Source organism: Sesamum indicum, linkage group LG11 (genome assembly GCF_026168435.1).
Source record: "Sesamum indicum cultivar Baizhima isolate 11 linkage group LG11, ASM2616843v1, whole genome shotgun sequence".
NCBI lineage: Eukaryota > Viridiplantae > Streptophyta > Magnoliopsida > Lamiales > Pedaliaceae > Sesamum > Sesamum indicum.
The window spans coordinates 15496287-15519344 of NC_142667.1; the positions used below are offsets into that span (position 1 = coordinate 15496287).

At 36.7% G+C, this 23058-nt stretch overlaps 3 protein-coding genes across 4 annotated transcripts; all 3 read left to right on the forward strand.

Moving 5' to 3' along the window:
- The first annotated feature begins 296 nt into the window (after positions 1-296).
- Positions 297-5822, forward strand: LOC105174391 (phosphatidate phosphatase PAH1). 2 transcript variants are annotated; one of them, XM_088875844.1, is made up of 12 exons: positions 297-661; positions 832-2473; positions 2572-2661; positions 2734-3110; positions 3212-3285; positions 3590-3674; positions 4299-4385; positions 4762-4834; positions 4972-5015; positions 5121-5249; positions 5358-5456; positions 5567-5822. In XM_088875844.1, exons 2-12 carry the CDS (start codon positions 988-990, stop codon positions 5618-5620), a joined length of 2598 nt encoding a protein of 865 aa, XP_088731970.1. In that variant the 5' UTR covers positions 297-661; positions 832-987; the 3' UTR covers positions 5621-5822. The 2 variants fall into 2 exon arrangements, with proteins under 2 accessions (XP_088731970.1, XP_011094787.1); XM_011096485.3 differs by having other exon boundaries at positions 2758-3110.
- Positions 5823-6606: 784 nt separating this feature from the next.
- LOC105174392 (uncharacterized) lies at positions 6607-16568 on the forward strand. Its single transcript, XM_011096486.3, has 18 exons — positions 6607-6828; positions 7670-7873; positions 8414-8509; positions 8898-8950; positions 9137-9233; positions 9347-9420; positions 11121-11235; positions 12177-12287; positions 12585-12661; positions 13058-13124; positions 13730-13795; positions 14494-14601; positions 14723-14853; positions 15061-15127; positions 15224-15279; positions 15348-15438; positions 15608-15678; positions 15772-16568. The coding sequence occupies exons 1-18, from the start codon at positions 6679-6681 to the stop codon at positions 16256-16258; spliced, it is 2121 nt and encodes a 706-aa protein (XP_011094788.2). The 5' UTR covers positions 6607-6678; the 3' UTR covers positions 16259-16568.
- Positions 16569-18322: 1754 nt separating this feature from the next.
- Positions 18323-20448, forward strand: LOC105174393 (putative membrane-associated kinase regulator 4). Its single transcript, XM_011096487.3, has 2 exons — positions 18323-19615; positions 19981-20448. The coding sequence occupies exon 1, from the start codon at positions 18509-18511 to the stop codon at positions 19592-19594; it is 1086 nt and encodes a 361-aa protein (XP_011094789.1). The 5' UTR covers positions 18323-18508; the 3' UTR covers positions 19595-19615; positions 19981-20448.
- The last annotated feature ends 2610 nt before the right edge of the window (positions 20449-23058 follow it).

Consider the following 23058-nt stretch of genomic DNA (forward strand, 5'->3'; position numbering starts at 1 on the left):
TAATTTTTTTTTATGCCTCGAGAATGAAAACTTCTATATATATGTATAGTATAATATGCTTTGAAGTATTTCAGGCCCATGACTTGATTTAAGTTGAAGGGGTAAAATACCCTTAAATATGCAAATGATAAGAGTTGAGGGAGTGAATTGCAATTTACGATTCTAAATTTACTGGACTTATGGGGTGCTTAAATGTAATATCTGTAAAAGAAGGGGTAATTACGAAAACAAAAACTTCTTAGGCATTACGTATTTATTGTTTGGGCAATTGGATATTTATGACTCTGCCTCATTTCTTATCCCAAAATTCAATTCTCTCGTAGTCCAAGTTTCAAGCTGTCCAAGGAAAATAAATTTAAAAAAGAAAAAGAGAAATAGCGAAGAAAAGAACGTTCTCTGATGAATTTGTAGTTTCGCAGGGCAAGAAACGAAACGAGGACATAAGAAAATTGAAAATTCACCCATTTGACAAAAAAAAAAAAAAAAGAAAAAAATCACTCCCAGAAAAATATTCCGGAATCTTCTTTGGATAAAAGTCGCGATTTCAGTTTTTTGAGCTGTTATATCTACGTATTTTGATCGTTGTATATGTATTTGGATTGATCTATCAAATCTCTGGTCTCGAATTTTATCTGGGAAGATTCCGCAATTTCTTGGACGTGTAAGTTTCTACGCCTTTTTAATTGCGTTTTTGTTGTTTATTGAAGAATGAATTTTTGTTATCTAGATTTGGTGCGTTGATTTTGGTTGACCGAAGATTGTATTTGAAGTTATTGTTGGATAGATTTATGTTTGATGATTGGTTTATTGTCTTGATTCTATTGCATGCAGCACATCGAATTGCATGAAGTGAAATTATACGCAACTCTGCTTTGTGGGATTGCTTAACGGAACGGTGTTGATTGTGGATTACTAGATATTGTGTTTAGTTTGTGGTTTTTGGTTGCCTTTTTTGAATTTTTGAGGGCGAGCTCTTGTATATAAGAGATGGATGTGGTTGGTAAGGTTAGCAGCTTTATTACTCAAGGCATGTACTCTGTTGCCACACCATTTCACCCATTTGGTGGTGCTGTCGACATAATTGTGGTTAAGCAGCAGGACGGAACATTTAGGAGTACGCCTTGGTATGTACGGTTTGGGAAATTTCAGGGAGTTCTCAAGGGCACTGAGAAGGTCGTGCGAATTGAAGTTAATGGCGTCGAAGCCAATTTTAATATGTATCTTGATAATTCTGGTGAAGCTTACTTTGTTAGAGAAGTTTATCCCGGTAAGGATGATGATGAGTGCTTAACGAACTCAGAAAATATTGATGTTAATAGCATTGGTAGCAGTAACATCGACGATGGCTTAAAAGAAAGTGATTTGTATGGCCAAGAGGTTAATGACTTTAATAACGGTGAATTGGAGGTGCAAAATAAACACCTTAATCTTGGTAGGGGCCGGTTACAGAGGGTTGAGTCTGATACTGGGTATGTATTTTATGAGTTTCAAGATGAGCCATCTCTGGAGGGTTCAGTTGAACTTCCAGAATATGGTTCAAATACATGTGATACTTTAGAGACTGTGGAGGATGCATTAGAATCAGAGAATTCAAATTCAGAAGTAGTTTTGGTGAGTGTGGATGGGCATATACTGACAGCGCCTATATCATCATCTGAGACGGATGCTGAAGACGTGGAACTAGATACGCCTCAGTTTCACCTTGGCCCTGGTGCAGGGACCGAAGAGTATGACACAGGAGAAACAACATGGACTTCTGATTATTTGAGTGATCTTCATTCTTCTGCACATAATATTGATACTGAAGAGACATGTGACGCGAACAGCGGGACCCTGCCTCCTAAACACCCCTCGGAACCTTGTGAAGGAGATCAAGAGCACCTGTTTCATACGCAAGAAACTCAGGCCACAACCGATAATGGCAAAGAGGTTTGCATTAATAGCAGTTCTGGAAGCACATCAAGTGCTTTAAAGAGGGATGACGTTTTCAAAAGCTGTTTGGAGCTCTCGGAATTGGCAGTGCAGTCTGCAAATACAAATAAGGTTGATGTGGGTTCTTCAGATGAGATCCATGAGGCTACTGAAGATCCACACAAGAAGTCTCCTGGAAGTCCTTTGGGAAATCCTGAAACTGAAAAGAGGAATCATGAAATATTAACCAAAGATGGATTATCTCCGACTGATTCTGGATATCCAATCAGCATCTCTTTGCCAGAGGTACAGGTTGAAGCTGCAATCCATGAAAGAAATACTTTGGATATGGATGATGATGGTTCTGATAGCAAACATCTTCAATTTGTTAGCAGCAATCAGGAACCACAGGATCAAACGGATGTAGATCTAGCAGTGGAAAGCAAGCCAAGTGGTGAAGAAGTTCATGCTTCTGATGATGGATACTGCAAAAGTGAACTTGCTGAACCTCATAAGGCAGCTCCAGCTCCAAATGAAGATACGAAATCAGATGCATCTACAAGTAAGACATCCGTTTGGTTGTATCATTGAATTTAGATCTGTTTAATTTATTTTTAATGCTGCATCCAACACTATGTGACATTTATTATTTATCAACAGGGCCAGAGATCTCTCTCTCTGAAAACGTGCAGCATGCTGGAATGGAGTCTCGTACCGTAGAAGATGCTTTTGACCCAAACCACACATCAAGTGAGGAATTTATTTTTCTGCTACTTCAATCATTAAGAATGAAATCTTAATTGTTCGATTACAATTTACAAGGGAAGTACTATTTGGATTTACCAGTTAAGCCGCATGATATAATCCCTGGGAACGTGGAGACAGCAGAAAGGAAGATAGATGATTCTAGCATGACTTCTGCGCGATGGAGGCTCTGGCCAATCCCATTTAGGAGGGTCAAGACACTTGAGCACTCCGATACTATCTCATCATGTGACGAAGTTTTTGTTGATTCTGAATGTGTCTCACCAAGGCAACCCCCCACAACCCCTATAGCCCGTGTAGCCACTGATTCTCCTCGGAAGCAAATTATAAGAACCAATGTCCCAACTACTGATCAAATAGCGTCTTTGAATCTCAAAGAGGGACAGAATATGGTGAACTTTGTTTTCTCTACTAGAGTCCTTGGATCCCAAAAGGTCGGGTTTTCTTAACTGATAAATGCATTTGTGCTTAAGACTATAGTTGTTTAGAGTTGGAAGTCCTGTATTCTCATTAACTTACACTCTGCCGAGGACAGGTTGAAGCTCATATTTACTTGTGGAAGTGGAATGCGCGAATCGTAATTTCTGATGTCGATGGAACGATTACCAAGTGAGATTATTTAGTTTTATTTAACAATTTGCAGTATGCACATAAGTATTTATCGTAAATAAGATTGCTAAAGTTATGTTTGGTAAGTGCATAACAATATGGAAATAGTTTATCAGTTCTCAATTTTGTGGGGTTTACTGATCTAGCTTGATTATGAGTACCCCTAAAATTTGTCCATCCTCTTCCCTCTTTGAGTAAGGTGGGAGTGGGAGCATGGTCTAACCATCAATAGCAGAATATGATGTCCTGTTGTTTCTAGGTCTGATGTATTTTGCAACTCACAGTCATTTACTTTTGTTCCTAGGTCTGATGTTCTCGGTCAGTTCATGCCTTTGGTTGGAAAAGACTGGACACATTCTGGGATTGCTCGGTTTTTTTCTGCAATAAAGGTAATTTCTTCATATGTTCTATTTTCGAACCCTATGGTGATCATATAGTTTATGGTTTGCATTGGCTTGGTTCACGCTAAAAGTGTTATTGAATCTTATAATTGGTTTTCGTGAAGCACTTTTAACATCTTGAACTACCAAAATGGTGAAGGACATATTGAAGCATGAAAACATATGTTAACCTGCATGCATTGAATTTGAGGAGAATTAGTGTACTAGCTGTTAGGAAATGTAATCTTGGATCCAGTTCCAAAGTATCAGGGCTTCCTTAATGTTGCAACTAAAAGACTGAAATGGTTGGTTACGCACCTGATTCCCACCCCAAAGGAAAAACAAAGTGAAACATCAGAATTCCAAAGCTTATGAGCCATTGAACTAGTGTGGGACTTTACATTTTAGATCTCTTTAAGGACTGTTTGATAGACTAGGACAATAGCGCATTTTCAAAGCCTCAAACTTTAATTTATTCACTTTCATGATTGAGAGTTCTTTGGCGAGCTGGGAATAGCTGTGAGACTGAAATGATTGTCGGATGCAAGCTGGATGTTTGCATATTTTATATCTTAGCTGTTTTTATTCATCTGAATAAATCGTTTCTGTCTGACGATGGTTCTTTTGCTACAGGAGAATGGGTACCAGCTCTTATTTCTCAGTGCACGTGCAATTGTTCAAGCATACTTGACTAAAAATTTCCTATTCAACCTTAAGCAGGTGTTCATTACTATAAAGTAGCGTGTTATATTTTCTTTCTAAGATGCATAGTGGTATTTCTAAGGTTTGGTTCGAAAATTAAAATTTTGTAATATCTTTGTAGCAACCATTAGCTGTTATGTGTAAAATTTGGTATGTCTCAGTCGACTTTGATGTACCTGATACTTTCACTAAGTTTGGATTTTCCTTTCTACCGTTCCATTGAGAAATCTTATATGCCATCTATCTGACATCTGGAACTGCAGGATTATGGTATTATCTCGTTATGTATCATAGATTCTGCAATTTTCTTGAGCTATTGTTCTGGCAATTTTATAGATGGAATTTCCCTTTAAAAGGATTATTTCGAGTGAAAATTTGTCCAAAATGCTTGCAGGATGGCAAAAGCTTACCTGATGGACCTGTTGTCATCTCCCCTGATGGCTTATTCCCTTCATTATACCGAGAAGGTGCAGTCTGTTCCTTGAAGGATCACTTCTTGACTTACACTATAAAGAAAGTGTCGCCCTGCCGGCATTAAATCTTGTCTTGGAAAACAGATATATCTTTGTCATCGATTTTGATGGAAATGTATTGTTGATTGCAGTGATAAGAAGAGCTCCTCACGAGTTCAAAATTGCCTGTTTAGAGGTAATATTAATGAATGGCTGTAAGCACACTAGCTTTGTGGGTGAAGACATGTACCTACATTTCATATTATTCTATGTTCACGTTGTACTAGTTACTCTTTTGCAGGATATCAAGGCACTATTTCCTCCCGATTATAATCCATTTTATGCGGGATTTGGAAACAGAGACACAGATGAGCTCAGTTACAGGAAAATTGGGATTCCAAAGGGCAAGATCTTTATCATTAACCCTAAGGTAGTCATCATTGACATAATATTCATCCCAAAAGAACAACCAGAACTCTCAAGTTTTTACCATTTTCGTATTGCCTAGCCCCAACAATTGCTTGTCACATTTTTACAGGGGGAGGTGGCCATTAATCATCGTGTTGAAGTGAAAGCATACACATCATTTCACACACTAGTGAACGACATGTTCCCACCAACATCACTCGTCGAGCAGGTATTTTCTGCAGCAGAAAGGCTGACTATCTGAAATAAGTTTCTGAAATTCTCTTATTTTATATAAGTAGGGTTTGTGAAAACCTCCATTTCTGCTGGTTGTCTGTGCAGGAAGATTATAACTCATGGAATTACTGGAAGATGCCCTTGCCCGATGTTGAGTAACTTGAAGCAATTCATCCGCATTTACAACTCTTCCACTGGCTAGATATGCTGGACAATTTTTTGCCTACCAGTATTCTTGTATACATTATTTTTTCTTTTTTGTTCTTTTAAGTTTTAGGAAAAATATTGTTTCAGCAAACTCATTCGTCCGTGTATAAAACTTATTTCTATAATCATGAATAAATTATGTTGTACAAAATAATTCTTGCCAGACAGTACATCACTTTCGCTGAGTGTATAAACCTTAGTTCATCAACCTGCAATACGAGTACACCACTTACGCTGAGAGTGGATAGATAACGCGTTAAAGTTTTAGCTAATAGTACCAAATGCAAAGGTTGGTTTTGGTCTCAAACCTTGTAGTCGCAAGATTATGAACTGTTTGATCATACTAATTCACACAAAGTCATCGGGAGGTAAATGGTTTCATATATATTTTTTAAAAAAAATAAATTTGTAAAATTTGAAGAATAGCGTTCATGGAAGTTATAATGTAGTTTGAGGCTTGATTTAAAAAAAAGACGCAGTCGACAACACATGAATTAAAAAAAAAAAAAAAGACAAGAGGAGAAAATGAGCATAAAAAGAAAAGAAAATATTGCAAACCAAGAATGATTTCTTTTATATTTAGGGACACTGATGTCTGAAAAGAGTGGTAATTTTCAAATCTCAGGCATCAGTTTCATGTTTTCAGCTATGGTGTAATGGTCCAGGATGGTAGAGGGAAAATTACATAATTGTTAGTTTTTTCTCTTTCTATTTTTTTTTTTTTTTAATTTTTGTGGGAAGGAAGAGAAAAATTAAAAAGGAGCGTGAGAAGCACGTGAGATAAACTGTCGAGGGTATTTACGGGAAAACAGACAACCGCGAGGGCGCGAAACGAATGGCTCAAGACTCGAACTTTTCCATAACGCTCAACTCCTTCTCATTCTTCTTCCTATTTCTCTCTCTCATCAAATTTATTCATTCATCAATACTCTCTCTCTCTCTCTCTCCTTTCTTCTTTCTCATCGCGATTAATTCTCTCGGGTCGAACTAGCAAATTTTCAATTTGTAAGATGTCGTGGCTTCGATCGGCAGTGTACAAAGCGGTGGAAGTCGGTGGCAACAACCACCTCAGCCGCGCAGTACGCAGCTATGCTGACACCGTCGTCAATCAAGCTGGCCAAGCCGTTGTTGGAGGCGCGAGGCTCTTTCAAGATCGCATTGTATAATTCGCTAATCCCTCTGTTCGTGCATTGTCGGGGTGTTCTTCGTTTATTACGCTTTACTAAATAAAAAGATTGTGGTGTTAATTGAATTTAATATTCCTAATATTTGGAGGATCAGCTTGCTTTCCCCCTCAGAGAAAAAAAGAAAAAAAAGAAAAAAAGGTATTTACCTCTATGTTTGATCTAAATAATGGAAAAGATTCATCATATTGAGTTACCATATACTAAATATGACATTAAGACAGAGCTAAGAGCCAGAGGTAGATAGCTATAATAGATGCAGATATTCGGATCCTAATTTATGTACCATAAATTAGCAGTATTCAAAAGCTTACCATTGGCATTTCCCATATGGATGAATTAAGAGAATAGCAGGCTCTGTATATTTATCTTACTATTGGTTCTGCATGTGGATTATCTCGTTTCCTGACCCGTATGCACATGTTGGAACTAAGGAATGTTGATGATCATGTAAGCTATAGTTTATTGTCAAATCCCTTAAAGTAATAGTTTGGAAATTTCGCTAGGTGTATTCTTTTAAATAGTAATTTCAGTTATTAACCCATGATATGCTGAACCACTAAGATTTTGATATGGATAAATTTAACAATTTGCCACATACAGACTCTTGTGATGTGCAATTTATGCATTTTCCAATACATCTTTCCTGGTCTGGTTCCTGTCGCATGTAGTTTATCTAAACTAAGGTAAATGGCATAATAGAGCAATATTCACTTTTTTTTTTCCTGGATTCAGAAGGTATACTTTTCACTTTGCTTCTTCGGAAATAACTTGAAGCATGGTTAATATTATTCTCTTCAATTTTCTGGTATTGTAGGGAGCTCGGAATTTTCAAAGCTATAGGCTTGCAGTAAAACGATTAGAAGAAGTGTCTGTTTCATGTAGGGGGACAGAAAGAGTTCAGTTACTGAGAAGATGGTTAGTTGCCTTGAAAGAGATAGACAGACTTAATGAAGCTGTCAACTCTGAACATCTTGACAAGTTTAGTGAAATGGAGGATTCTCCTTCAAGGCCAACTGTGGTATGTGGTTCTGCAATGCTACAAGTTTACCATTTTCGTGCCTCTCCAAATGTGATTGAAATTTCACTTAGTGGCTTTTTATGTCATTTCTTGCTGTGAAGTTCCGAAACCATCAAAACAATACCCTCAGCCATCTTCTTGGGCACAAAGCAGAATTTAAATTTCTGTTTAACACTGATTCTTTTAGAAAAATTCAAATACTTCAGTTATGTTTGCCTGGAAATAAATCAGTCCTGGCTGATAAATGTAAGTTGCACCCTTCAAATATTCTCTCTGCAGCACCTCCCGGTAACCTTGGACATTGATTCCTAATTTATTGAATCCAGCATGATCTGTCAGCGCAGTATGTGAGTTTCACTAGTTTGCACCTGATTTTTTTTGTTCTATCTAGTAGATATATTTACACACTCTTCAGTCTTAAAACATAACTGTAGAATTCGCTCTTGCCTGAGTTGTCAATAGGTTGTATAAAATAATAGTTAGTTTGATCTACAGAATGGCGTGAATCACTAATCTACATTTATTTATTACCATGCCCAGGTTATGTATTATGATCCTGATCTTGGTGGAGAACCAATGAATTTCCGTGATGTGTTCCTTCATAGTCAAGCTCTTGAGGGCATTACGTTATCTTTGGTGAGTGTGTAGTAGTTTCCAATTGTCTTCTTTGTATTTTCAATTTTCTGGAAGTTATCGGATTAGATTCCTCTTTATTCTGTCTCTGTAGATCTTCCTCTTATAAATATTCTCTCTAGATTTTTATTATTTATTACCAACAACAGATATCCTCTGTTGTTCTTATTTCTTCTTTTACTTCTTCAGCCATCCCACTTAAATCCATTTATATGGTCTCTGTATGTGCTCCCTCATGTTCTGCAGCAGTTTTTATCTATTGTTGATCTAAGATGATTCATGATTTCCTCAATATTTCATTTTTATTTTCTAGTTCTACTTTTGGTTAAGTTGCCCGTTTTTCTTTGTGATAGCTGGAGGCTAACCAAACTGAGTCTTTTGTGTGGCCCAGATTCTTGAAGAACCCAACCAAGAGGAACTTTCTTTGCTTCTGGAGATATTTCGGTGATTCTTACTTGTATCATTTTCTAGATACTTTTATGATGTTTCTTAGGTCTCGCTTAGTAGTGGGATCAAAGATCACAACTCAGTTACAAAAATCATGTACTTGCTTTTCATATTTAGTCTCCTGCCTAGCAGAGGAACAAAAACATGAGATCCTTCCCCACCCCCTCTCCCTTTTGTGTCTAGGCTCTGTCTCATGGGTGGAAAAGAAGCTCATGATGTTGCTGTGAGCAGCGTACAAGAGTTGGCGAAAGCCTTCTCAACATACAATGAGGAAGTACTGGTATGGTATAAACCACATGATTTTGGTAAACTCATTCATGTGATTTATGATAGGATATTGCTGAAGATGTGAAGCAATTACAAAATTTTCACTTTTTCCTTTTCTAATTCCAGGCAAAACGGGAAGAACTCTTGCAATATGCACAAGATGCTATAGCTGGACTGAAAGTAAATGCTGAGATAGTAAGGTGGTTAAGGGTATACCAATGATTTCATTCACTTTGTTGTTGTAGAGCAATAATGTATGACTGGGGTGCACGGTAGGCGGCATACCAAACTAGCTTGCTCCACTTATGGTCCTCCCAGAATGCAAGCCACGGAAGGCTTCAAAATTGAAGGATTAAAAAAACTCTAAATGGTGCATCATGGTTACCTAGTCTTTTTAGCAGAAGAAGCTTGAGCACTTAACTGCAAGCAGAAATGTGAAATGATCTTTGCCATGTAATCAGTTTGTATATGCATTACACCTCCTTCTTCAACATTCATCCAGTCCTTTTTAAGCATATCTTGAAGTTGTTGGAACATGTTAAAAATGTAGGGGAGGTTCACTCATTAAGAATTTAAGCTACTACAGTCAATCTGAATGCTTTTTTTTTTTCCTTTATTAAAAAAAAAAGAAACTCAATTCTGAACTGCTTTCGTATCTTCTGTCCTGTGTCTATATACTGAAGAATCATCCCCTGCAGCTTATTTGTTCTCTGTGTGTGTGGTTGGTATTTGTATTTGTTTTTTAATCCTTTTAATATGATAAAATAAGGTTTTTATTTGCTTGTGCCCTATCTTGAAAGTTATAATACTAAAAATATTTACATTTCAAAAGATTCTTAATGATCTGAGTCTAGGACTTGGTATTGGATATTTTTCTCCTCGCCTAACACAATAAAGGTTTGCCTTTGTGCCATAATTTTTTTGTTTTGTGATTTGTTAACCATACTCTCTTTATCTTTCATTGTTTTGGATTTGTGGTGCTGCATTAGCCAACTGCTGCACTTTTCAGCTATAACATTCAGTTGGCTACTTTTTTTATTGATAACTGTTTTTTTTATGCTTCATATTCATATGGATTTTGCATATTCTTTTGTTTCTTACGTTATTGTTTAGAATCTCAAAGAAATAACTCAATATTGATTGCCACATTTATATTTGCTGACATAAGGTATGCATTTTATCTAATAGTCCCTTTCAACTTCTTCAAAAGGAAGTACGCAAAAGAAATGCAGAGGAAAGAAAAGGGGAAAATTATTGTGATCCCACAGATCAATAATTGCATTAGAAATAAGCATTACATCAGAAGATGGTAGTTTCTTTTGCAGGATTTTTCAGTTCATTACACGAATTACATTCCTTGAGTCTGACTGTAGTGATTCTTTGAAAATATTGATTGCTCTAGCACTCATCTTTAATTGCTCTTAATTAGTCACATTTAATTGCTCTTTAATACATGTTTAGTTTGCTTGCTTTGCTACTTTGGTTTTGCATAATTGTTTGTGAATTCATAAAAGTGACTTGGTGATGCTGGGAAACAAGTTAAGATTTTAGAACTTAAGAAGTACATATTAAATAAATGCCTCTCAACTACTTCAAAGGATTTTCTTTTTCCGCCTATGATAACTATCTATGAATTATTAGATTTACAAGAAAAGCAGTATATTGCAAGATGGTTGTTTCTTTTACATGATGTCATTTCATCTATATGATTTTGAAGGTACTCTTTCTGTGGCCAAATCAATATACTTTGAGTTAGTGATGAGTTACAAGTGCAAATAAATGATGCTATGGATTGACCACCATGATCTCTATCATTTATAAGATTGTAGTTTAGGCCTAGCTATTGACTAAAAAATATTATCTTAATTATTTACCGGTTTGTGTTTTCATTTGCTCTCAGAATAGATTCTGAAGTCTCAAATATACAAAAGAAACTCAAGGACATGAAAAACCTGGTGCCCCTTAATGAAGTTGGCAAGATATCATCTGAAAGTGCATCATGCATATCAATAGAGGTGGGTGACTTTTAACTGTTCTTGGTCATCTTTGATCTGCAGTCTGATGAGGTTTCTAGATGCTGCAGTTATAAGTTCAAAGAATCTCAGTATCACGTGTTTGGTGGTTTATTCTTTAGAAGAATGTAATCTGGGTCATGCCTAATTAAAATTGTCAACAAATGCTAATCATATGCGTAAGAATTGCTTGATTATAGGAGGATCAGAATCCTCAGTCAGAATCAGTCACTAAGATCAGACCATAGATCCAGACTGAAATTATGATGCTACCAGCATAATAAATGCACTTGCAAAGAATATATCCTAAGAAAGTCACACACTAGGCTGTATTTGGATTGATGGATCTGGATTTGGATTTGAAAAAGTGATTTTAAATGACTCCACTTCAAAAGAATTTGAAATCCATTCATATTCATCAAAACTAAGTCCAAAATTAGAATGAAAGGATTTGAAATCCTTTAAATTTAGAATTGTCCAAACATATTCTTAGGATTTGTTATGAACAATTTGAAATTCATGATTTCAAATTCTTCAATCCAAATGGCTAAATAAATGACTTCACCAAGTTTGCTGATGGTCCTGGTAAAAGTTATGGGGTCTATGCTTAGCGTCACATAATTTAAGCCATCTCCTGTAGAAAATATGTTTCCATTCTAGAGCAATAAACCTACCAATGAATCATTTTACCCTCATTAGGCATAACTTTAAGATTTTACTGGAAGATGACCTGTATAGAGCTGTAAATGCTCGATCCTGGTTCATCTTTGCCTTAATAGTTCATGTGAAGATCTCTGGTTAATCTTTGCCCTTAATACTTTAATGTAAATAATTCCAAGTACCACATTTCTGATTTTGATCAATTTTCTTGGGCTGCTACAATAAATACAAAACTAAAATAAGGAATCTGGATACATTGAGGTTGCCGTCTTTGATTCTTGCAGAATCTAAAGGAAGCACTTACACATATTAGACTTTGTTCCCGATTGGAGGAGCTTCTACATTTGAAGAAACTCATAAAGAATGGGGATTCTCCAGCAGCCCATAATCACAAGGTATTTCTCAGTGCTTATTTTTCTGGGAGAAATTGCAGAATCAAATAGAATAATCAATTGGGATTACATTATTCATTTCCAATCTTTTTAATCTCTGATATAGTCTGACTTACAGCATATCTACATTCTACTTTTAAGCATTGGTTGAAAGTGAGGAACTCTTTCAATAACATACAAATGAATGCGCCCTCTGATCTTGAGTTGGAATTCAAATAATTATAACATAGCTAAGATCTATCAAATATTTTGCTTGGTCTTAGTGCTCTAATCGGCATCATGCATATGATCATTGTGCAGGTTGATAAACTAAAAATATTATCAGAATCTCTTGCAAGCTCTGCCTCAAAAGCGGAAAAGCGCATGACAGACAATAGGTTTGTAGTTGTTACAAATCTTTCTTACATTCATCATCTCTTTGCCAGCCACAACACCAACAATATAACTTTCTAGATTCTTGGTGAAAATGATTGCAAGCACTTGGAAGTTGTCACTGAATGAGAGTCCTTAATGAGTCATCATCTTTTCTTTCTACATAATATCTTTTATCATTTAGCATCAATTCGTTATTTTCTACCAAATCTTGACCTAGCCTTTAACTTCAATAAAATACATAATGTCAATAACAGACCTTAAAGTCTCACGAAAAACATCAAACTTCAGAAGAAACTTTGATGTTTCAGTTTGAATTGAAATATAGCTTACCTCCACATGTATGAATGTCTGCAGACAAGTATTTCTCTGATATGTTCTTTTGTTCATTCTGCAAACAGGATACAGAAAGAAGAAGCTCTTAAATTTCGTGTAACCAAAGCCAGTGAAGTCAGCCTACTTGAAAAGGTAAAATATTTATCAACAACTCTTGATGCTAATAGACGCAGATGCCTTATAAAGTTCTAAACTATGAAATGTTTAGTAGCTCCCACAGTTTAAGTCTTCTTCCCTCTGTAAATTGACGTGTACTCTGCAGCTTCTTATTTGTTATGGCTGCTTAGATGTTTCTTGTGCGCTGTTCATAGTGTTTATAAAGCTTCCTCCAATTACAAGTTCTTTCACATTGGACTTGCTAGAACAAATTGTCACTTTTATGTGTTATTTCCTAATAATTTCACAAGTTGTATTGTCCTTTACTTTAAAAGTACACCTTCCTCTTTCTCATGCTTGCAGCTGTTTCAGTATGTTAAAAATCAAACATCCTCTAACAACTTTTCCAGTTGCTTAGCAAGCAATTCTTCGGCGAAGCTGCTACAGAACAAATCAAGACTAGATTACTTTTCATTTATAATATTTATGTTTTAATTTAATGAGAAGGGAAATCATGGATTATGCTTGTTATCTGCTTGAACTCAGGAAACATGTTGTTCAAATATGTCATGCATACAATCTCCAACTTTTTGTCCCATTCTACTAGATGTGACAGAGCTGAGTATAATGGCCTTTCATAGGAATTGACTATTGAAATCAAAGCTCTTGAACGGAGAAAAGATGAGCTTGAAGAAGAGCTGAAAAAGGTATTTGGTACATTTCTACATTTTCCGGATAGTTTATTCATCTTTGGAAATTTACGAGTCCAACTTTTACTATGTCTAGATTCTATTGAAGTATTTTGTGTTATCTAGCAGCTTCCCTTTAAATTGATGTAAAATAGGTGCAGCTCCACAAATATCTCTGTTTCTTTTGGAGTCCCTGACAATCAAACAGAATATGAAGAATTGATCCATTTGAATTTGATTAGATTTGCATTATCAAGAGTCATAATTACAGTGCTGAATATTGACATAGTGCATTCAAAAGATTGCTTGAACTTCAAACAAATTACTATAGATAATGTCTTGCCTTGACCCATATCCATATGTTCAGCTTTCTCAATTGTGCCTCAGTGGGTAATATTCGTATTTACATTTATTTGCATTCTGGTTCTGTATTCTGTCCGTGCTTCATCTTGCAGCATTGATTCACTACCTTTATGATAACAAAATCTCCTAGAAGTTGAACGATTCACTATGTCATCAGTCAGAAATATCTTCCAAAATTATGACGTCAGGAGGAAATATAATTTACCGGCCAAGATTATGCTAATTTATGATTTACATCAATTTCAATCATACTTGTATGCAGATTCCATATTGAGTGATTTATGTGATCATGTCTAACTAACATGTGATTCCATATTAAGCAATAATGTTATGCCTAATCAGCTTATATTTAGGTTACCACTGCCTTGACTTCTTCACGTGCTCGCCTTCACAATGCCAGGGAAGAAAGAGATCAGTTTGATGAAGCTAGTAATCAGATAATTCAACACTTCAAGGTGAAGGTAAGATAGCTCTTTTGCAAGCTAGGATAACTGGAAGGCTACCAAGGTATTTGGAAAGTAACTACACACTCCATTTTACGCATACCAATTGTCTAATTTGTCAAGTGATGGTCCTCTTTAGGATGATGAGCTGTCAAAATCTATCGCTTCATATAGAGCAGAAGGAACAGTTTGCAACACATTTGTTCATTTTCTTGAAAACACCTGGGTCTTCCAGTCATCATGTGCTAAACAAAAGGACAAGCGGGTCAAGTAGGTTCTCTCACTTTGAAGCTTTTACTTCCGTTCGTGCTGAAATTTTTAGTTACTCTTATCAATAAACCCCTCATCCATTTGCACTTCTTCTATCCTCTTAAACAGTTAAAGAAAAAAAGCTCCATCTTTACTCATTTAATTTGAGATAATAAATATTATGGATCTTCACATTTTTGTAACTATTGTCAACTTTTTATGTGTAAGCGATGAGTTGGAGAGACATCGGGAGTACGTCGTGACACTGGCTACAAGTCTTTTAGCTGCATACAAGGTACTTAACAGCCCTCATATAAAATATTTGGCCAGATGCAATGCCAGGCATGTCATTTAACTTGTTACGTATATCTGTGTCATCTTGAACAACCAGGATGAGTTGGAGCCTGCTCTTTCTTCCATTCGGAAGCTTGTGGAGAATTTGAAAAGGTATTTCCCTTAGTTATTTTGGAAAGTGATGCCTAGCCAGGCACATCTCTAATCCCCGGTTCTTCCAGGTCGGATGGGACATCGGCCACAGAGGAAAATGATGATGCAGTTAATTCAAGGACAGCTCTTGAAGAACAGTACCAGGCTACAGCAAACAAGGTATAAATGTCCAATGTTAAAAAGGTCCTCGTACATGCATATATTCGGTTTGGGGTTTATCTACTAGAAACGGTCTCATTTCCTTCTGACTGTTGCAACGAATGCCTTGTATTTTATATTCTGATTTCATTTTTCTCTCCATGCTCGCTGGTGGATGATTGTTTTGTAGGTCGTAACCACATTGGGCGTAGTTGAAAGCATTAAGAACCAGTTTTCTACTCAACAAGTTGAGGACTCAAGGTGAATTATGCCTCTCATTTTCATTAAATGCTTGGATGACTATCAATGGCGCCTATCTAGTGATGTAGCTTTAAACTTCTGAAATATTACCAGGAAAAGTGATGGAAAAGTCAAGGAATTATTAGACACACTTGAAAGTATCAAAGCTGAATTTGAATCCATTGAGAAACCAACTTTGGAATCTGTGGCCCCAATTATGAGAGAAGGGACACCATCAACGGCAAGGACCTCAGAACTCCCCCCTCTCTCTCCTAGAAAGCATCAGAATCCGACACTTGAACTTGATCTTGCGTCAACCTCCAGAAATGAGGGATCAAGAGGAATCTCATTGGGTTTTAATCCGATAATAACTCTGCCTTTGGTTCGAAGTATGAGCACCAAAGTACCAGGGACAGCACAGTTGGAACCTCTAGAAGTCCTTGGACTTGATGGCAAGAAGTCTTCAGATGCAGAGGCACAATTGTCCAAGTTAAAAATGGAGTTGGAACTTGAGAACCATAGCAGAGGCAATTCCATGGAGGGGATTATTGACTGGGAATTTGATGAGGTGATTGACAAAGAACCAAGAAAGAGTGTATAAAAAATCAAGAAATCTGCTCATTTGAGGCCAATGAGTTAAGAAGCTTCAGCATTCCATAATCGCCTATACTGTTTATAATTCCTACATTCCAAAGGCCCTGTTTCTGTATCCCTCGAAAAAGGGTGTATGAAACTTTTACTAGATTATGATAGTTCGAAGATGATTTCTTGGATCACAATGGTCCACTGTTGTCAACTACAAATCTTACAATTCAAACTCTTTGGACTGTGGTTGCCCTAGAGTTGTGTAAGATAAATTAGACATGTGGAAGAGCCAATCTTATAGGATATTTGTAATTGTTGCCTTTCGAGAGAGTTTTCTTGTTTCTTCTTCCTTGTTGTTTGACAATCACCAATTGTAAAGCGTGAAATTATTATCATAAAATGAGTTTACCATACCTAGAACAAGCCCAATAAATTGAGATTCAAAAGTTGAAATATCACTTGTGCGATTTTCTACAATGTGAAAATGCATTTCTTTAGATTGTTTTGAATGTAATGTCTGGCAAATAGAGCAGCTTTGGAATTCTAACATTCATCTTCTGCACTCTAATAAAAGTTCTGACAGTAGAGTGAATGAAGTATATATTACTCAGAAATCAACTCTCTCTCGATTGAATTACATGTGTTTCATCGCTAAATTTACATATCACATTACAGCCTTTCTTGCCTTTTGAAGTGTAGCATTGTTGGAAAGGCTGTCTTGGAGCTGCTCTTTGGCACCAGAAAAGCACCTCCCCACTTTTGGTTGGAAAAAAGAAATGTGAATATTTGTGTTGGACGGGACGTGCAGTGCAGTGCAGCTCTCGGTTCATCCAAATCCGTTGGATAGTCAAATTTTGCCCTCTCCACTCCATAGTTCTAAGACTTGGAGCAATACAATAAGATCAGTCAGAGTGGAATGAATAAAGCAGGCATTACATGTCACGAAGAAGCCATTAGAATTGGGCCACATCAGAAAAAGGGCTCAGAGCATCCTCCTTCAATTTCTTGAGCCTGTCAGATGACATGTGGTAAATCTGATTGATGTACATGTCATCGATGGCCCCTTTACTTATTCTCTGTATAGTAAAAAGAAAGAAAAAGGAAAGAATCAAATGAAGCTTTTATCACTACTTCTCATTCTAAATAAATCCTTTTATCTTCCCTTTAATAGTTTATATTTCCAAATGAGTTACTATGTAAAATTAAAGGTAGGGCTAAAACTTGAGGCAAAGTCCTAGTGAACATAGATTACAAGGGAGGGAAAGTCACTGCTACAAGAATGTGCAAACAAAAGCCTCGAGCTTGGGATGTATATATAATTCTTTTTTCATTTAACTATGCTTGAACAACAATAAAATTATGAACCCAAGGGTAGTTATATGTCAAAAAACCATGTAGTTTGATGTCTCCAAAACAGTAATAAAGATGGCCAAAACATGTTTTTGACCAAGTCAAGTAAGGATAAGTTAAAAATTTATTGGCATTGAGAAGATTTATTAATAAGTAAGAAGGGGGTGCAGAAAACCAGGTTTTGAGGAATGGGCTGTTTTCCAATTTAAGTGTTATTTTGGCAGAGAAAGTTGTGGATGTTGCAGTAGGAGTAGGGGGTAGGCCACCACTATTCAAATTTTCTTATTTCTTCATTAAAAAAGAGTGATGTTTTTGGAGTCTTGCACACACAAATCCGCACCCTATTATGCCTATGCAGAGCCACTAAGATCCACCACAAACTAAAATTATATAGTAATTTGAATTCCAGTTTATGGGAATCTTTCTTGTGATTAGACTTGTAACTAAATATGGTTTTACACAAAATTCCCATTTTCATTTAGAGTAGTTTGTTTTCTTGCAACCTTGATAATGGTTTGGTTCAGTTGTAATGAATTTGCAGCCAAATACACTAAGACATGGCGCTCTGAGGAGGCCATCCACCAGACAGAAACAGTGTTTTCTTTTGTTTGAAACTAGACAGAAACAGTGTTGGAGATGGACATTGTGTGCTTATGTTTATCCATTTCTTTAACTGGCATTTTTGTTCTAATTTCAAGATTTGGAAGAGCTTAAAGAATTTAGGTTATAAAAGGAAAAATATACCTGACATTTTCTTACACCACTTTCATGCTTTTCTGACTTGGAATCATCCCTCCTTTTAAAGGATGCTCTGCTTTTCTTCCTTTCCTTCACTCTTCAATAAGCTCACCTCCCCATAAACACACACACACACACACACACACATTGAGAGAGATTGGTGTTTCAGTTTCATGAAATGGCCAAGAATCTCTCATTACATGATTTTGCAGATGAAGAAGACTACATAGACATGGAGCTGACTTCTTCACCCTCTACCACTCTTTGTTGCTCCTCAAACTCTTCTCCACAAAGCAGAGAATTTGAGTTCCAAATGTCTCTAACTTGTGGCGAGAAAGAAACCACCACTTTCCCAGCTGATGAGCTCTTCTACAAAGGCAAACTCCTCCCTCTCCACCTTCCCCCACGGCGGCTAATGGTGGAGAACCTCCTTCTCCAGAGCTCCACCACCACATTTGATATTACCAAAGAGCCCTTCGAAGAAGATCAGTGTTACTACTCAATGCCATTCCCCACTTGCTCAACAGCACCTTGCACCAACACTTTGAACACTCCATCAGATTCTTGCAACATTTCTCCATCAGAATCTTGCAGGGTGAGCTCTGAGCTGAACCCTGATGACTATTTCTTTGAATGGTCCACTGAATTAAGCAGCTTCATCAATAATCACCCCACAAAACAGTCATGGTCCAGGAAGCTGAAGCTGATTAAGCATTCCATTCTTGGTCAGAAGCTGAAAGCTTCAAGGGCTTATCTGAAGTCTCTATTCAGCAAGTCTAATTGCTCCCACGAGTCCTCCGCCAAGGCTAATTGTAATGCAGGAGCTCAAAACTTACCAAAACCTGAAGAAGCTTCAGCTTCAAATAAGTACTTCAAGATTTCCAGGGAAAAACCTTTCGGTAGAGCTCCGTATCCAACGACAGTAGGTACTACAATGAGCAACATTGATAAAGAGGACAATGTCCGCAGGAGGTCATTTTCCAGTGCAATTAAACAACATTCTCCGACCAAGTGCTTATCTTCATCCTCGTCGAATTCTTCATCCGGTGCTTCCTCTTCATCATCATCATTTTCGCTTAATTCGAATGGTTTTCATGAGCTACATTTTCTTAGGAGGAGCAGCAGTGCCACTGAGATTGAGGGGTCAATTGAGGCAGCCATTGCTCATTGCAAGAAGTCTTACCAGCAGATTCTTGATTCAAGAAACTCACCAAGGGAGCCTGGAATTTGTTCGTTTTCTCCCTCCAGGATTCATTGCAGATGACGAATATTCAAAAGGGACCAGGTCTTTGTAGCATTTGATGGTTTCCATATTACATAATCTAAGAGAAAATCCAAATCTGGACAAATAAAAAATTAGCATATTTGTGATGTTCAATCATTTGAGATTTTGGATTATACTGCACATAATTTAGACAAGTATCTAGATTGCTTCTGTATAGACTTGCTGTAACAACTTAAGAGTTCATGCTGTATTCAATAAAATTGATGGTTGTGGCAGTTTCTTGTTCATCAATATCTGTAATTGTACTCCAAAAGATTGTATCTTTCAAAGATATGGCACTATTTGTTTATACTACCTTATTGCAAACAAAGCTATAGCTTTAATCTTGATTTAGTACTAAATTTGAAATCCTGGCTTTATGACAGGCCCAAGAATAAGGTGAAAGGAAAGAAAAGTACTCCAACCTTTTCAGAGATGAAAAGAAGTCAGAAGACTACAAAATAAACAACTTTCCAAACACCCAATGTGGCCAACTTTTTTAGCCAAGTGGACTCCACTTTTCTAGTTCTGCTTGCTTGGAACGCCTTATTATTTTTGTGGGTTTTTTGTGCAGTCAAGTGGTTGCCAAACTTGAAGAGTTTAGAAGTATTATCAGCTTAGGAGCATCTACGGTACTAATTAAAAAAAAAATCGATTTTAACAGGCCTGAGCTGCAAATTCCAACCATCACAAGAATCCCTTCTCTTTGTACTTGGTTAGGATGTGAGATAAATGTCTCACAGATGAAAACCTCAACAAAGTGAAAATGTGATATGTTTTCTCTTTGTCAAAGCAAAAAGCAGCAAAAGATGTTCAGGGAATCTTCCCATTACTTGTATGACAGAACCTTTTCATTTTGATAAAGGGAACTTGATGGTATATTTTTATGAGAAATGGAAAAACTGGATGAGCCATCCAAATGATGGCTCAAAACAGAGTGAAAAGGAGAACTCTCTCTCTCTCTCTCTCTCTCTCTCTCACACACACACACACACACACACACATTCTCTCTCATAGAGATATAGGAGAGCAGTAAAGCAAATAAAAGTGGTTTTTAAGTACTAAAGTTTTATGTTATACTTCACCTTAATAAAGAAAAAGCATAAAGTTAGTCCTGCAGTTATGACTTTGACGTCTTCATAGCTATGAAGACTTCTTCATAAGTAAGCTGCAAAAGCTTTTCAAGAGCTGGATCGAGCGTTTGCTGATTGGTTCTGTAACCACATTCTATCTCACCATCTTTGTTTAGCTTATACAGAAATCTGTTGTGAAAGAAGAATGCCGATGCATATTCCACCAGGTTAAAATCTTCCACTGATCTATGACAGTGTAAACTCTTAAATTAGGTGGTGAATCATTACCATCTGAAAACCTGTCCCAACAACAGTAAAAAGGAAAAACAAGAAGATGCGAATGAATGACGAAGGAAAAAAGGACAATTACCGGAATGTAATAGTACGGTTACCCGAAAGAAAGGAACAAAAAGAAAAGAGGAGGCCTGAATGAAGAACTTTGATATGCAAACAAATGACCTCACATGCTTTCTTAGTTCCTGCTATACACCAATCGTTGTCCTAATGAATTGGTCATCTGATAATTGGCATCACGAGACTATGAAAATATCAATCAGTAAGTAGACATTATAGAGCCCTTCTAAATCAATAATGCACAATTATTTCTCTTCATGCATATCAAGCATCCAACGTTGTATCAACAAAATATCCGTTCTCTTCATCTGTTGAAAACTAGACGATAATCGAAAAGTGCCAATCGAGTTGTTAACACTGTTAAATCAACATTATTGGCCTCAAGTACTTCCAATATCTCTCTTTTCCCTTTTATTTTAACATTGAAAAGATAAAGAGAAAGTCTTCTGATTTTGCAATTCACAATCAGGTTACTCACTCAATCTTCGCCCCGAAATCTATGAGCCAAAAGCTTAGTTTCTACACAAATGGTGTTTAAAGTTAGGCTTAAAAAGACCAAATATGAAGTTGTTTACCAAACATGCCTTTGGTCATGTCCACTCATTGATTGGAATATTGGCCAGTATTCAAACTTACAAGCTTTGAGTATACTGCAAGAACAGTTTGCACATGTATGTCTATCCAAAAATACATGGACACACTGGCAATATATAGGACCAGTTCTCTGGAGAGGTCTGTGGATATTTCCTTATTTAAGGAAAAAATACAAGGAACCAGCTAGCTTCAATTTCTTGCTGATGCTTTGCTATTGAGTTTTTCGCTACAAAGTGCTCCTAATCCTATGACATTCCCACAGTATCTATACAAGAAATTGATTGAAACAATTGAGAAGAACTAAACCTCTCTTTTTCTAAGGCCATTCTACATTCTGTCTCCCTAAAATTTCAGTTCAGTAAACTAAAGAAAAAACGATTTCCTGGACACCAAACGGATAATATCACAGTATCGATGGAATGAGGTGTGTGAATCATTATTTCAACATCCTAGGATTGTTTGTGAATGATAAAAGCAATCTACATATAACAATAAGCCCAAGAATGTCTCTGCGGACATTTGGATATCAATTTTGACCACTTTAGAGCCCCAGAGGTTGCACTTAGTGGGATTGGAGGTAACGATAACAACAGGCTCACAAATCCAATCCTGTGAAAATGTTATCCTTAGAAAAGTAGAATTTTCACACACACAAACACATGCACACAGAAAAGTCTTCCTATGACGTGCAGTTTGCTAATTGCTAAAGGAAGAACATCCAAGATGGAGGACAAGGGTTGATGTTTTCCAAATAGCACAGTGGCTCTGATTTCAGGACCATCTAAGCATTACTCCACAGTTTTGTTTTGGCGCCTTTGGATCGACACTCTTGTTGGTTGATACACTTTGTTTGCATCTGGGCCATGGTCCAGGTACCCATGTTAGAAGAACAAACACAGCAATTTGTTCAATGAATTTGCAGAAATGCTTGAAAGCGAAAACTCAGTATTCATACGGCTTAGTTCCTGAAAAAGCCTAGGTAGTTCAATGCACTTTCTAATGATCCTATACTAGAAAGCCGAGGTGCGTTCATTGCACTTTCTAATGATCCTAAACTAATAATGAAGTACTGATAGAGACAAGTCTGCATGAACTGAGTTAAAAAGTAATACAATAATACTCGTCCAAAGGAAAAATTTAGACTCGTTCATGTATTAGTTATGATAGATTTTATAGATGGCTTTGCTACTCAAGAATGCCAACAATCTGGTTTACCGACATTCATGATAGATAGGAGGAGAATGATGCTCCTCTCGCTGCCTATATATACTCGAAGTGAACCACAAAGAAAAAAAAAATGAGAACAAAATTCAGATGTAATGGAAGTAGAAAACGGAAACTTGTATTACATCTCATCTTCATTTCTGGTGGCAGATACATATTCAAACTGGAAAAAGAAAAAAAGAAAAAGAAACGTGAGAACAAAAGTCAGGATTTGATGAA